This window comes from Felis catus, chromosome B2 (assembly GCF_018350175.1).
Source record: "Felis catus isolate Fca126 chromosome B2, F.catus_Fca126_mat1.0, whole genome shotgun sequence".
In the NCBI taxonomy this organism is placed as follows: Eukaryota; Metazoa; Chordata; class Mammalia; order Carnivora; family Felidae; genus Felis; species Felis catus.
In genome coordinates this window covers 138,453,539-138,470,140 of record NC_058372.1, presented here as the reverse complement: position 1 = coordinate 138,470,140, position 16,602 = coordinate 138,453,539, and the positions used below count along the sequence as shown (strand labels likewise).

Genomic DNA, 16,602 nt, shown 5'->3' with positions numbered 1-16,602 from the left:
CTTACCCAGCAGTACTTGGAGCCCCATGATACTGAGGGTCAGTCTGGAGCTGAGCCATCGATTAATCCCCAGTGGTCCTTTCTGGCCTCTGGTGGCATTAATAGCCATCAGTGTGGAATCTCTTTGGGCCTCCACGTTAACCCTCTTCTCCCACAAGATTATGCACATGGCATTTAAAGATATTTTTTCCGCAGCGGCACCTGAAGAGCACCCTTTCTTACTGATGTGGCCAGTTTAAGCCAGTAAATACTGTAGCTGGGTATTTCTTTGTGAGATACAGAGAATCTGGGGGAGGGAGTGGAGAATCTGGACGCGTGCGGAGACCAGCGTCCTGTTTTAGAAGTTTGCTTCCTTGGGAAACTGCATTTTTGGGTGGTGACATTTCGCTCAGGGACGATGAAGGGAAAGGTAATTATGTTTAATAGAAACGCTGTGTTCTGCAGGGACCCTCAATTTACAAGCACGGGGGTAAGTAATTAGGGTCATGGACGAGTTGGTTTCTAAACCAAGACTGGTTGGTAGCTGCCTTTCTCAGACAGTGTTTGTGGGAAGAACCTTCTTGTTTTGTATATCAATTTCTTAACACTTGTGCTCCTCCAACACATCAAGTTAATATACAACAAACTCCCAGGAAACATCTGTCATCTTCATTTATGTAAATATAAGTCTTTTTGTGCATCCATCTATTTAGCCACAAATAGAAATTTTCTTACTGCCTTGATGTTTTTAAAAAACGTTCTTAGCAAAGGAGATACGGGAAGCCAGTGGGTTCTAGAAGGAAAACAGTCAAATAAGATTCTAAACAATCACGTTTTCCATAGCAAGTAGCTAATGGCGGCAATTAAAAGGACACGAGTTTTGGGTAAGTGCTGAGAGGAATCTTTATTGTCAATATTCGTGTGTTTTGCCATATTCCTGTGTTTCTGTGTTCTGGAAAGGAACTTAGAAATGCCTTTTCAGGCATTCTGAGCTCAAAACTATTTTTGTCTTGATATGTTAAAAAAATTTATCTTTTTCACTTTTAGATGCTTTTTTTTGGAGGGGGGGGAGAGGATCAGTATACAATTATGAAATCCGGTATAAACTAAGAATAGTTTATGTTGGTATTTTAAAAGTGAGCCATTACATTCATTGTGGTTTGCCTGTCCAGTTTTTAAAAGTGTACTTTAAAATGTTTCTTTTAGTTAGATGACACCTAAGATATATTCTTGTAAAAAATCCTATCACACAGAAGGATGTAAAGTGAAATCCTTCCCATACCCCCACCTTCACCCTCCAATTCAATTTCTGTCCCCAGGATTAACCACTTTAAACAGTATGACTGACCTATATCTTTCCTGATGCTTTTCTTTGCATACCAATTTGTGTACATGTACAAATATATAGTTTTAAAATACATATAGTTTAAAGTACATATAGTTTTAAAATAAAAGTACATTGAATCTGGCTGATCATATTGTTTTGTACTTGTTTTTTTTTTTTTAATTAACAATATGTTAGGATTTTTCCAGGTCATCACAAAGCCTTTATTACCTTCATTTATAACATTGATTTTAATGATGAAATTAGTGCCATACTTTATCCATTTTCCTATTAATAGATGATTATATTGTATCAGTGTTTTTTCTTTTTGCCATTGCAAATCTTACTGAGTTAACATTCTTCAACATCTATTTGTAGTCTTCAGGATAGACATTTATAATTCAGATTGTTGGGTTCAGGGTGTGGATATTTACATTTTGATTAGTATCATCAAATTGCCTGCTTAAAATCGGCTGTCTCAATTTTGATGTTCAACTCAACAAAGGATCAGAATGTTTCCTCCTAAATTCTGGAAATCGATGGCATTTTAAAGTTTTGCCAGTCTGGTGGTGAATATTTTCCTGTGTTTGAATGTGCATTTCCCAAAATACTATTGAGGCTGATAAGTTTTTTCTATTTCTTTATTAGCCATTTGTGTTTTTTTCTGTGATTTACTGTTTTTTTTTTGTTTTTTGGTTTTTTTTTTGTTTTTTTGGTTGTTTATTATTCTATCAGGTCTTGATGAACACTTTGTGGTTCCTGTGGCCTGATCTGGGCCCGTGTATCAGTCTGGTTTTAAGTGGCCATTGAAGAGCTCATGTCTTTCATGGTGTTGAAGGGGCTCTTAAATGAGGCGAAAGTTCAGCTTCCTTCTTATAGAAAGGCCTATTTTATTTGTTTCTAAAAATCAAATTTATACATTTCCTGTTAATAGAAAATAAATATGGCAAGACCATGGCAGATGGAGGGTTGGGTAAGGATTCCCAATATGTTGAAATTTGCAGACTTGGGAGTGTGTGGTGTTGAGGCAATGGTGGGGGTGTGGCATGCTGAATAGTCACGAGGCAGTACAGGACTAGAAAAAATGAAAGCAAGAGTGAGTCAGTAAGTGCACCATATTCTTGCTGTTATTTCATTGATATTGGTTGACTTAGGCCTCTATCGAGTGCACTGGTTTCTCCAAAAAAGATGTGAATGTAAAATATGGAATACTTTCTAAAAATCTAGGAGACTGGAAACAACTGGGAAATCAATCATATTATCACTACCCTAAAGTAATATTTTCCCTTTAAATAGAAGGTTAGATAGCTAGGAACATACAAAGTTGACCCATTTTGTGACTTTTAAGAATTTGTGTCATATAGTATGTTCCTGGCTAATCCCTTGAGATGGACCTCCAGTGGCCTGAAATCATGAGCCAAGTTTGAGTTCCTGAAGGTTTATCTAGTTCTATTTTTATTATTGACGTTTTGTTGAAATTTATTGCCAGTAAAATGATAAGTCGATAAGAAGATAGGACATGGTCAATTTTTGCCTAATATAAAATTTTTCAAGGAATTAGAAATTTCCCCAGCTTAGGAAGGCCTGTCAGACTCTGGCCAGATCTTTTATTGAGTAATATAAAAATCCTGGCTTGAAAATGGATCATCTTTTGTTTCTTCCTTTATTTTTTTGTGGAATAAAACTACATTTTAAGAATTATAGAGATGGAACTTTAATGGTCAAGTTAACTAAATTCAATGCTACAGGTTTTGTTTTTACATTTTTTAATGTTTATTTGTTTTTGAAGGAGAGAGAGACAGAGTGTGAGTGGGGGAGGGGCAGAGAGAGCGAGGGAGACACAGAATCTGAAGCAGGCTCCAGGCTCTGAGCTGTCAGTGTGGAGCCCGACATGGGGCTTGAACTCACGAACTATGAGATCATGACCTGAGCCAAAGATGGAAGATTAACCCACTGAGCCACCCATGCGCTTGATACGGGTTTTGATGGTTGCTAAAAATTTCAAATGCACAATGGCAAAAGTTATATTTGTTTATATATTTAGAATATTTAATGTAGTTGCCCACATTAGTCAGCTGGATAATGGGCCGTCTTGTTTCTTGTCTTACAGAGAATGCCCTGTGTAAGGAAAATATTGAGGTTTTAGGTTTCAATGCTAAAGACTTAAACTGTTTCTGCAAATGTTTAGACTGACTGTAAATTATGACAGTTGCATTATAATGTCTGGCACAAGATGTTCCTTCAGGGTCTAGGAGGAAGGTAGATAGGTAGGGGACCAGTGTCTTTGGTCGAGCATTTATTTGCTATTTGAATTTTAGGTGGTTAAACAAGCTTGGATTAGCTGTAATCCATCATGAAACTGTTACAAAGGATGAAGGTATGTTCTATTTTAAATTTCTGAAAATTTAGCAAGAATATTTGGATGAGATAGAATGGAAATACAATGTCAAGTTCTATGCATAGTCTTGTCCTAATGAAACCTACTTTGGCATTTAAAATCATCTGAAAATTTGTCGAGGCAGACGTGTTCACACGGACTCACCAACATGGAACAGAGCTTCCCATGCTGGCTAAGAATGCTTTTTACACTTCACCCACACGTTAGCAGCTGTAGGCTTCGCTGACATCTCAAACAGCTGCCAATGCAAATGTTTTATTGCCCCACTCACTGAATTCTTACTCAGAGACATGATCTTGTCATGATCTAGACGGATAACTTTCATCCCACTATTTCCTCTCAGATGTTTTAATATTTCCACCAGGTGTGTGCTGAGGCTAATTACTCTAAGTTTGTGCTAGGAACCTGAATGTCAGATGGGGACACAGGCCATATTTTTAGCTCAGTCTGTAGCTCTCTGGGTTCAAAAGCTACAGGAGTTGAAATCTTCTTAATGATGAAATTACTCCTGAATATTGAGAAGAGGGAAGCTGTAGGTGTCAGGGTCACAGAGTTGATGCTATTTCTGAAACGCTTAGACCATATAAAACTTGGCAGTTGAAATGCAGGGAGTTGTATCCTTGGATAACAAAAATTACAAAAGCTTAAATTCAGAAATGGGAAAGCGGCAACTTGATTTAAAACAATAAAGAACTACAACATAAGAGTGTGAAATCAGTATCCTAACCATCTCCTTGGTCCTCTTTTCCATGACATAAATACCCATTGTATATTTGAAGTGCGTTTATAAATTGTGAGGAGAAAAATCACTACATGAAAACCTTCTCCTTAACCCTGGTATGTAAGGCCTTCTGTGATACGGCCTCATGCAAACTTTCAGCTTCGATTTTCACCACATCCCTGAGAACTCCATATACTTGGTTTAGCCTGCACCCTCCACGTGGTATTCCCATTACTCTGTGTGCACCACTGATGGTTTACTTATCCAGCCCTTTCTAGCTCATTATGGCTCCCATGATCAAAATTACTCACTACTGATTTTACGCTCTCTTAGTACATGACTCAGCGCGTCCTTTGAGGAATTATTGAGGACAGCTATGGCCAGTCCTCTTCCTATGTATTGGACCCTCTTAAGGGCAGAAACCCTAACATGGCTATTCGTGTTTTCCCCTCTTATGTAATCCCCTGGCACCAGGTAGCTCAGTAGATGAGTCCTTTCTGAATCGATTGGAATTGCAATAGCCAGATGGAAAAAAAACCTCTGCTCATGCATTTTGGAATTGGTGACGACAGTGTTGAAACATTAAGCATTTTCATTTTTGTATAGAATGCTACAGTGAGAGTGAACAGGAAGACCCTGAAATAGCTGTGGAGACACCACCCCCTCCTTACTCTGCGGAGACTTTCTCTCCTTTGGTACGTACCAGCGTGATTAGTCTGTTGGTCACGATGAAATGTGTGGATGTCGTTCCTTCCAGTTGCGTAGAATGTACTTTGACCGGTAAATTTTTAGAATGGGCTAAATTAAAGTGCCTGCCAAAGAGCAAGTACTGTTCTCGGGGTGCTGATCTGGAGCCTTCTCCATAGCACCCCCCAGGTATGACAAACTCAGTGGATTTTTGTGTGACCCACAGATGTGTCATGCTGACAGGACTCATGGTAATGCAAAGGGCTTCTAGGTGATGGGCCAAAGCTTGCAAAGATTTATTTGTTCTGTAATGTTTATTTATACCCTTCTGGTCTTCGGAAAGAAGAAAAGTGCCTGTCCTGGGTGCATGCACTATATCCATGTGAAATGAACATAAAAAGGACGAAGACAGTAGATGAAGAGAAAGCTGGATTCAAAAAGGTATCAGGAGGCCAGGAGTGGGGTCAGTGCATTCAATCTGCACATGGAATGATTCTGTGTATTCACTAGAGAGAAGTTCAAGTTTGAGTCTTATCTTTGGAAGCATCCAACATAAGTTCAGGTTATTAATGGATGTTAAGACTATGGCATGTCGCTTTGTATTTGGATGCTCATTGGCATTGTATTGATGGCCCTTAGAAGGATTCAAGCAAGGATCTTTGAGGAGGTTTATTTATGGTTCTTCTAACTATCATGTGGCAGGACTTAAGTAGGTGCGTTAAATATATTTACCCTTCAAATAATCCTGAAAAGTAGTATTATTTAATCAGCATTTCACTCATTACTAATGAGGCCAAGCATCTCTTCATATCTGTTGGCCTTTTGGATTTTCTGTTTAGTCTGTTAAAATCTTCAGTACAGTTTTAGCTGTCTTACTATTACTATTTTGTATTTATAAAGTTTCTTTCTTATTCTATATACTGGTCCTTAGTTAGAAGTAAGGCACATCTCCTTTTCTGCTACATGGCTTTTTTTTTTTTTTAACTTTTTGACTCTGTTTCATGGTTTCTTTTCATAGACAGATATTCTTGATTTCAATGTGTCAGGTTTATCCATTATTTCTGTTGTGGTTTGTGCTTTTGTTTCTGATTTTAAAAATTGTTTCCTATTGCTAGGTCATGAGGAAGTAGATATTGTTATCTTCATTTCATGGATGAGGAAACCGAGGTTCAGAGAAGTAGAATGACCTGGTCACATTTGCAGTATATGGAGCACCTGAGATGGGAGCCCTGGTCTGTCTAGCTTTATAGCATATGCTCTTTCCACCTTACTACTGCACTTGTCCATCCATGCACCCAAGTAATTATAGGTTCTGATAGATTACAGCCTCTCCTTCACTTGCCAGACCTCTTTTTCCAGAATTTTCCATGTTGTGTGATGAAGTTTTCATCTTTATTTGTATCTTGCCAGTTTCTGGATGTAGGCTATTAAATAGCTTTTAAATAATGACTTCTATGGTTTTCACCTACTGTCAGTGGAGAATTGTGGTCCCTTTTCTAGTTTATTTGGCTAACAACCAAGCCCAGAAAGAAGTATTTGTTGAATGAGTATGTTTATTAAAATTTCTATGAAATAGGGCTAGCTAAAATTAAGCAAGATATAAATAAATTTAAACTTTGAATCTGGTAAAATTTAGACTGATTTCTGAACTAGACTTACAATATATCCTATGTTAACATATTCATAACTTTTCCTTAGTGTTGTCTTTCTCTTCTTTTAAAATCACTTTCTAAATTTGGAAAAGACTAAATAGATGTGGCTTTCTGGTTTAACAGAGTAGCATGTATATTTGTTTAGTTTCTCTCTGCTTCAGTCTCCCTTCTTTCTGTCTCTGTCTGTCTACCTCTGCCTATTCTGCCTTCTTTCTCTTTCCTATTTTAACCTGTAACACACAATAATTGGTTGGTCCTCCAACCTTCTCTTCCTGAAATTCTCTCTGCCTCCTACTGTCCCCCCCACATATGACGCTGACATGATTTATTTCAGTTCTAAAATACTGTGATTTTCATTTTTATAGTCGCACACTAGCATCACAGGTTACTAAGAGCATTGTCAACCATCTAGAACTCGCCTTGATGAAAGTAAAAACAACCAGATTGTCTTCATAGATGAGGGATCAGGACTCCATTGCATTACACAATGATGGTCTTGATGTTACAGTAGAAGCTCAGAGAATGCTTGTTTCAAAACAAAGAAATGAAGGGGTGCAGAGGGGGCTGCCAGAAAGTGAGGTTGTTGAAGTGGGAAGTCTTTAGAATTTTCTGAGTCCTCAATCAAATAGTATTTCTTACAGTTTTAAGTTGAGCATTTTCTGGAAGGCCACTAAGGCTAACATTTTTTTTAATGAAGAAATATATTGGAAATAGATAAATGTTGAACAGTTAGATTTTATTTTCCTTAGAAACAGAATATGTTCCTCCTGTTCACATATTTTCCAGGCAGATTTTGTTTTTGTTTCCTCTTGTTTCTGAAAAACAGACATGCAAGACACTTGGTTAAAATACCATTTAAGCTTTTTATTTAAACAGATGAAAATTCAAAAATTTCATGGTAACTTTGATCCAGAGCATGAATCAACTCATTTTGTTTTGGCTCAGTCTGGCATAGGCTAGCCATGACTGAGTTATATAAGCCACGGTGGAAAAACTTTTTTTCTCTTAAGTTCTTGCTTTAAAAAAAATATTTTGGGTAATGAACTTTCATTTTGGAATGATGACTCAAAAGTGTAAAATAATACTTTCCTGGAAAATTATCTCCCAAAAGTAGACTCTTGAATTGAAAATTTAATTCAGTGTCCAATAATTCTAATTGCTTGCTGCAAACAGTAAGATTTCAGCACCAGACCAATTTGGACCTGTGCTTCTAATGGGTGGGACCACATTCCACAAGACAGTAAAGAACACTTCGGGATTGTCCCTGAGTGAACAAGAGGTTTCTGTTTCTGTTGCTTCTCCTTGAGAAGACTTCACAGGATGGATAGGCATCCATCCAGAGAAATGAGAAATGGGGACCTTTTGATAGGCTTACTAAAAAAACTGAAAATAGATGGGACTCTGTAGATTTCATTTAGGAAGATGCTTTGTAGAAATCAGTATCCACGATTCCTTGAGATTTATGATTCCTTAAAACCCACAAAAGGGCAGAAAAGGAATTGACTTCATTCACTTTTTAAACTCAATAAGGTTGTAAGTTACAAAGTGACTTAAGAGCTTAACCATCATTAAAACTTTGTTACACATATTTTTCCTCTAAGTTTAATTATTAAAAGCATTGGTAACCTAACCTATGCTTATATGCTTCTTCATTCATTTAACAAATTTTGTTGAGAGTCACTGTTCTAAATACTTGGGACATGAGTGAATAAAAAAGACAATGATTTATTTCTTCATGGAGTCAAACTTTTAGTTGAGAGAAACTGCTAAGAAATAGTCAACATAATAAGTAAATTATCTGCTGTGTCAGTAGAAGTGGAGCATGGTGGATGAGGGGAGATAAGAGTCTGGAAGTTGGGCTGTGTTGTGAATAGAACAGCCAGGATAGGCCTGAGTGAGAGCTGAGGTTTGAGCAAAACCACAGAAACGTGGTGTGAGAGGCAGCCAGGTGTTTGGGGAAGGAGTCTTCCAAGCAAAGATCTCCTTGGTGCATAGGTGGCAGCGCATGGAAGTCAGTGTCCCTGGAGCAGGGTGAGCCAAGGTAAGGATAGCAGGAAGTCAGGTTGGAGGGTAGTGGTGGCCGTGCCATGCAGGGCCCGAGGGCCAGTTAAAGACCTTGATGCTTTGGGTTACTTAGGGAGCCTTTGGGAGTTTTGAGCAGAGGAGTGATGTGATCAGTTTCCATCTTAAAAGGACCACTCGGGCTACTGTGTTGGGAGGAGACTCCGGGAGGCAGGGAGTAGGATAGAAGCAAAGAAAAGGGAGGGTTGCAGTGGTCTAGTGTGAGAGACGGTGGGGATGCAGGTCATGGCATAATTGAAAACTGGAATGGGTGGATTTTGAACTTGGCAGACCACCCAATAGGTGGATCAGATAGGCGGAAGAACGGAGAGGATAAATGTTTATCTTCAACTTCAAACAGCTTCAAACAGCTCCTGCAGATTATTTTATTTTTTTATTTTTATTTTTTTATTTTTTATTTAAAAAAAAATTTTTTTTCAACGTTTATTTATTTTTTTTGGGACAGAGAGAGACAGAGCATGAACGGGGGAGGGGCAGAGAGAGAGGGAGGCACAGAATCGGAAACAGGCTCCAGGCTCTGAGCCATCAGCCCAGAGCCTGACGCGGGGCTCGAACTCAACGGACCGCGAGATCGTGACCTGGCTGAAGTCGGACGCTTAACCGACTGCGCCACCCAGGCGCCCCTACTGCAGATTATTTTAACATGAGGGTCCTCACATTTGATGCTTTTTCGAAGTGCAATTCCTTTGGCTCCAAATGATGAGAAAAAAAATCTAAAGCAAACCAAAGAAGCAGTGAGTAAAAACAAACCCTGTAAACTGCGGCTTCTTGGTCAGTGGCAGAGGAAGAAGTCAAAGATTAGACACTGAAAGGGGTTAAGTCAGTTTTAGAAACTCACACTTAATCTTGGTAGGATGAATCTCGCACAGTTGTTTACAAACGTCACTTGATCTTTCGCTGCATGTACTCTATAAAATAATAAGAAATGCTTGCAAGTGAGATCGTTGTATGAAAAGTTATCAGTGACTTCAAAAACAAGCCAGGTAAAGGTAGAAAGAAAAGTCGTCCTCTCTCCTGAAGATACAGTTATCGCAAGCTCTCTGGTTGACCATTTAACTGACTTCAAGACTTCTGAAGTTAGCGTTTGCATCTCTGCTTCAGCAGTCTAATTCAGGCACCTCCTCTGGAGGTCCCTCACAAGGTATGGGACTGCCCCTGACACCTTACATTCCCACGGCTGCTGCCCTTGTTGGGGCCTGGAGTAGCTCCTGCCCGAGTCATAGAGAGAGCGGGCTATTTTTCTTCCTTGTCTCTAATGTCCCCCTCCTCTTAAAAACCACTTCCAAATTAGTCTTCCCAAAGTGTGGTTCTGATGGTCTTGATTCACCTGCACAGGACCTTCCAGTGGCTCTTCATGGCTTATCAAATTAATTCTCCACTTGTTGGCATGGCATTTAAGGCCCTTGGGTTTACCTCAGGCTGCCATTCCAGTCTTGTTGCTGATTCCTCCTTTGTCAGCAGCCCAGTAAACTGCCCGCTGTCTCCCCAGAACTTTCCAGACTTTCCTGCTCTTGTGCCGTATTGATAAACTTTCTCTGCTTGTGGGAACTGTTTCTCCCACCCCATTCCACTTTCTCCCATTCAAATATGACTTCCCTTAGTAAAGCTTCCCTGGTCCTCTAAATCAGGTTAATCTTGCCCTCTTCTGAACTCTTTATGTTCCTAGTGCATTTTTTTTTTTTGGAGGGAAGAGGCACCTTTTTTCATAACACATATTTGAAATGAAATAAATATTTTTTTATTGGACCATAAACAGGCAAGTGGGTGATTGTAACTTCATCCACGTTCTCTGCAGATTTGTTACTCTACAGGTATTTCCCAATGTGAATTAGAACGTCCCTACGTTACACATCTCTAGCACTTTCACATGGCTTTGAGGAGGATGGTTTCATTAGACTTTCACATTCTGCATTTAACAAATGAGGAAGCCGAAGAGAAATAAATAGAACTGTCACAGGTAGCCTTTGCAAGCTGAAGTTCACCTTTTATTAAGAATATCCTTTCCTGTTATCCCATGTGCTCCTTGTGATGAATCTGAGTCAGTCAGGCAGGCAGCTAATGCATTTTTGTGTGTGTGTCGACCATGTACGAGGTACTGTCGCAGGTAAGGGAATGTTGGATTGAACTAGACTGTATCTTTTCCCCAGAGCATCTTAAGTTCTAAGTTGAGGAAGAGGCACAATAAACTTGTGATTCAGACAAATAGTCTTGAGTAATGATAAATACTATGAAGAAGCTAAAATGGGGTGATGTGTTAGGGAGTGACTGGAGTCAAGTTGGGAGGGCATTGCTTTGCCTGTGACAATCAGGGAAGAGCCTGCTGATGTTTGAACTGACACCAAAATGGTGAGAAGGAAGCAGCCAACCAGAAGTCCACAGAGAGGGCCTCTCAGGCAGAAGGCACCTGTTCTCAAAGGATAGAAAGAAAGTTGATGGGACTGGACGGGGAGGTGGAAGGAGATGTAGCTGGGGGGCGGGGTAGATAGGGAGTCCACATAGGCCTTCTCAGCCATAATGAAGACTGTGGCTATTTTTCTACTTGTGATGGGCAGTTCTTAGAGGATTCTCAGCAGGGAAATATTGTGATCTATTTTATGTTTGAGAAACACTCTAATTGTTTAGAAGATGGCCTGGGATAGAGAGGGGGGTGGGTAATGGTGGGAGGAGGAAGTCAAAGGAATAGGACGTAGAGATAAAGTGTCCTCTGCAAGGTCACTTGGATGGCAGGGATTGGAGTGAGGAGCAGGTCCTCTGTCACCTCATGGCCCAAGGTCATGCGGGAGGCCGGAGGATGGGGGGGTGTGCTCTGCAAAGTCTTTGAGCTTTCAGAGAAATGCTTCCTGCTAGGATACGGTAGAAATACAAACAATACTTCCTAGGGTTTAGCAGCAATTGACTGATCTGTTTTTATTCATGTGGCCAATAAAAGAAAAGAAACCTTGTATACATTCTTTTTTTTCTCACTTGATTTTATTATGTTTAGTCCTAAGTAATTCCTGTATTTTCTTTCTTTTTTTTTTTAAATATACTTTGACTAATGTTGCTTAAAATTTATAGGCTGACTCACGTCTTCCTAATTACAGGCTTTTGGTGGCTGTCTCAGACTATTTTTCCCTATGTCAAATTTGTGTTTTTAAACAATTCAAAGAAAAATATTGTAGAGCTGATGAGCATTTGAACTAAGCTTCTTTGATAAATAAAACTATGTAAGTATTGAATCACTGAATTCTACACCTGAAGCTAATATTACAATGTATGTTAACTAACTGGAATTTAAATAAAAATAATCTACAGAAAATAGGAAAAAGTGTGCTGGCTTTGGCAGCACATATCATAAAATAGGAATGGTACAGAGAAGATTAGCATGGCCTCTGTGCAATGATGATGCACAAATTTGTGAAGAATATGAGAAAAAGCAGTATTGACTTTTTAATTTAGTTATATATAGTCTCTTCATTAAAACTTAGATTTTTAAAATGTCTTTAATTTTCTCATTAAAAAGTAAAATATTTAAAACCCAAATGTTCTGAAATGGGTGAACCACCATGCAATTATTAACTTCTAATAGATAACACAATAATTTTGTTTAAGATTATGAGAACATCTTGTGGGGGTGTTTGCAGTGCAGTCAGTAACAGTCACCATAGATCCTGGGATTAAGGTAAATCCTTTGTAGCAATTCTGCAGAGAATTTCAGGGCGCTCCTCAGAAAGAGGCTGAACTGTTCTGGGCTGTTTTTCTTCTAGACCACTTTGTAATGGTATTAATTTGTTAGCAACTGTGGGTCAGGTATAGATGTAAACCACAGAGATGCAAAAATAACTACAAAACAGCCTATTCTCAAGTAGCTCACCAAAAAAAAGATGAACAAGTCAATCGGTGATTACGGTATGAGTTGACAAATAAACTGACATTCCGCCTGGTGTGACAGAAGTAAGCCCGGGAGCACCAGGCAGAGGTAGCCATCTTGCCCTGAGGCCACCGAAGGATGTGGAGCCAGTCCTTGAACTGATACTGAAGGATGGGCTCGTGTTCATCACACAGGGGTGGGGTGAAGAGGAGAGACTGTCGTTTCTTTCTACCTTCATTTGATTTGCTGTGAGAAGTTTTATGAGTATAGTACATGGATGGTTCCTAGAAGGCACTGAACTAAATGTTCTCTGTTTGACTTGTGGCTTTTGGTTCCTACAGAATGGTAGAAATACTGAAGCATGATGTGGCACCACAGTATCTATTTATAAAGTACATTTTCATGTTCCTTCCTCTGTCACAGCATTCCAGGTTCACGTTGATTCATATTTTGTTCATCTCTCTTCTGACCTGATACACATCGTTTTTTTTTTCTCGTTTTCTTTTCCCTTCTCACTTGTTCTTCCTTTTTTCCCCTTGCTCACTCTTTTTTCCCTTTAAAAATCAATTTTGTAGTTGTTACATGGAGCAAGAGCAAAGACAGTGGATTGAAAGCATTTGAGTTGTATGTGTTGGGAGTAGTACCTCAAAAAGGAATATACTTCCCCAAAGTTTCTGATGCTCAATGAACATGTCTTTCCTTGGTCCTCAAGGACCTTTCCTTGAGGTCCAAAAAAGTTTGTGGAAAGTGCTACAGCAGTGATGTGTGCAGGCTTTTGCTTAAACAGCCCATTTGCTATAATCAAATTACAGTAGTATCCGCAAGGGCAACAGGAAAAGCTTGCACATGCTCTCTTTTCAGAAAAGGAGGCTGACTCCACCAAAGCCAAGTTTTACTAAAATAGCTCACAATAGGGGAACGTGTCAGGACTGGGCCTGAATGGTATTTTTGTTAATATGTATTTTGTAGCTCATTCTAATGAGTAAACCAGTCTTGGCATTTATTCGACAGCTTGGGCGGTGGCGGTGTGCACTCTCTCCTCTAGATAACTAAGGTTTTATTTAGTGAATTGCAAATCTTTGATCTCTTAGTTGTTAAATCGTCTCCGTGATTTAAGGCAACCGATTCCCCAACTCACTGACACATTCTTGAATGGAAAGTTTTATGTCTGTGCAAATACATTGTTAGTGAGATGTACGTGGTGAGTTAGTATCTCAACTGGCTATTTTAATGTCATGCTACTAAAAAGTGGATCTATCGATTGTTTGACAACATATGTCTAGTATTCAGCAAATTGGGCACATGTTGGGTAAATACTGGCTGTTCCCATCAGAACACAGAGTTTAGAATCTGTAAAATGTCCCCAATATATTCTTGGGGACATACTGGTTGGGAACAAAATCAACCATTCTGAGTTAGTTGCAATGATTCTGAGATTTGGGGGAGAAAATCCTAGTTTGTTCTCTGGCTTCTTCTCACTAGCAATTTTTTTCCTACCACTTCTTTGGACTTTTGAATGCTTGAGATTGACACAGTATCCCCACAGGATGACATAATAAAACTGAACTATAAGATGCCTTTTCTGTCCCATCTGCCATTGGAGATACAGGGTGACCCATAGAGCACTGTTGTCTCTGTTGTCTAGATTTTTGGATTCTATTGACCAATAAAATTAAAAATGAAGGAACAACATATGGTTGCCAGATCTTTATTTAGCTATGTAGGACATTAAAAAAAAACCTTAAAAAAGACAAAACTAATATCTACCATCACCATTTTCCAAAAAGGAAGGCATATATTTTACCATCAAAATGAATCAAGGATAAAATCTCAGAATAAATGGAGTCCTTTCCAATGCAGTGATTGGCGATGCTGCGTTGATGTTTTCTCCGTGGACAGATGAGCATTTTGCCAAAGAATTTATTCACTCTTGCATTGTGTGTTAGGAACTGCTTTCAGAAGATCCTGTATCATCAACCCACTTCTCATAGTCTAGGTACAGTTTTTGGTTTCTTTTTAATGAATGAAGAGCTTGCAAATGGATTCTTGTCTTTTTTGGTGAAAGTTTATTAAAGGTTTTAAATTATTAAAGAGCTAGTGACTTAACATGATTTCATCTATGTAGTTATGAGTGGTTGCTGGGCATGTACTAAAGAATGTGATTCTCCATGATATTGGAGGGCTTAAATATATGTACTTTGTCTACATCCATGGTCTTCACTCAGTATTTTGCTTCCTGTCTGGCGTCTGCTGTTGCTGAAACTTTTCTTTCTCTGAATTCTTTTTCTTAATTACCTTTGTCAAGACTTGTTGCTCAATCAGTGAGAATACAGTGCTAGATTACAATCTACTCTTTGCTCAAAATATCCTTCAATATTTCAAAGAATTCCCCAAAGAGGCTTTTTACATTTCTAGGGAGCATTGAAGATAGGGTAAATTGTGTCATGGAGATCTTTCAGATCCTAAAACAGAGAATTCAGAGTTCTACAAATCGGTTTTGGAAAATGGCATCATAGTTCTTGGTTCTTGTCACATGGATATAAATATCATACATTTTTCTTTTGATTCTTTTTTTAAACTAGTTTAGTTTTTTTAATATCTTCTTTAAGAAGACATTACAGCATACAACTGAACCCCCAGCATGTTAGTTAAACATGGGCTGTAGATCCATAAGTAGTAGAATGGAATTTAAATTTAAATTTAATCTTGGGGCGCCTGGGTGGCTCAGTTGGTTAAGCATCCGACTTCGGCTCAGGTCATGATCTCACAGTTCGTGAGTTCAAGCCCCATGTCAGGCTCTGTGCTGACAGCTCAGAGCCTGGAGCCTGCTTCAGATTCTGTATCTCCCTCTCTCTCTGCTCCTCCCTGCTCACACGCTATCTCTCAAAAATAAATCAAGATTAAAAAAATTAAAAAAAAATTAATCTTAACCCCACTCCTTTTGGCAACTAATGGAAATACAGAATACAAACAGATGAATTATCTGTCAGTGTATTTTATCAAGTCTTTGTAACAGTTTCATGATGAACTTTGCTGTGATCTGTTGAAGAGTCTTCAAATTAAATAATGACGATGCTTAAAAATTGTAATTTTTCCCTTATAGCAAACTTAACTCAAACAGAACAAAAAGGGATTGTACTAATAATCCTCACCTGAAGTCTGAGAATGAATGTCTTGTGCAAGGTCAACGCAGCTATTTCCGTATCACCGAGATATAAAGTTAAATATGGTGTCTTCAGCTGTTTGAATAAAAAAGGGGGGGTTATTTTAATTTTTTTATTAATATGAAATTTATTATCAGATTGGTTTCCATACAACACCCAATGCTCATTCCAATAGGTGCCCTCCTCAGTACCCATCACCCACTTTCCCCTCCCTCCCACCCCCCATCAACCCTCAGTTTATTCTCAGTTTTTAATAAGAGTCTCCTATGGTTTGGCTCCCTCCCTCTCTAACCTCTTTTTTTTTTTTCCTTCCCCTCCCCATCGTCTTCTGGTAAGTTTCTCAGGATCCACATAAGAGTGAAAACATATGATATCTGTCTTTCTCTGTATGACTTATTTCACTTAGCATAACGCTCTCCAGTTCCATCCACGTTGCTACGAAAGGCCGTATTTCATTCTTTCTCATTGCCGCGTAGTATTCCATTGTCTATATAAACCACAATTCCTTTATCCATTCATCAGTTGATGGACATTTAGGCTCTTTCTGTAGTTTGGCTATTGTTGAAAGTGCTGCTATAAACATTGGGGTACAAGTGCCCCTATGCATCAGCACTCCTGTATCAGAAAGGGGGGTTTTAAATACAAGAACAAAAAAGCTTTTATTCTGAATCATAGTTGGTAAGACAAATGAAAAAAAAAAAAAAACAGAAAACAAAACCCAAAACGTGTGAATGGTTTTTTAAAAT

General features: G+C 38.7%; 1 protein-coding gene and 1 non-coding gene across 11 annotated transcripts in view; both read left to right on the top strand.

The window, feature by feature from the left end:
* The window catches only part of IPCEF1 (interaction protein for cytohesin exchange factors 1), a 182,833-nt gene that overhangs the window by 134,726 nt on the left and 31,505 nt on the right, over positions 1 to 16,602 (top strand). For all 10 annotated transcript variants that reach the window (XM_045058256.1, XM_019831406.2, XM_019831409.3 and 7 more), the window contains 2 exons: positions 3,621 to 3,679; positions 5,028 to 5,116. In XM_045058256.1, the coding sequence (XP_044914191.1) occupies positions 3,621 to 3,679; positions 5,028 to 5,116 (148 nt within the window). The remainder of the gene's footprint in view (positions 1 to 3,620; positions 3,680 to 5,027; positions 5,117 to 16,602) is intronic.
* LOC111560652 lies at positions 12,152 to 12,258 on the top strand. Its single transcript, XR_002742654.1, has one exon. It is a non-coding gene; the product is annotated as a U6 spliceosomal RNA (small nuclear RNA).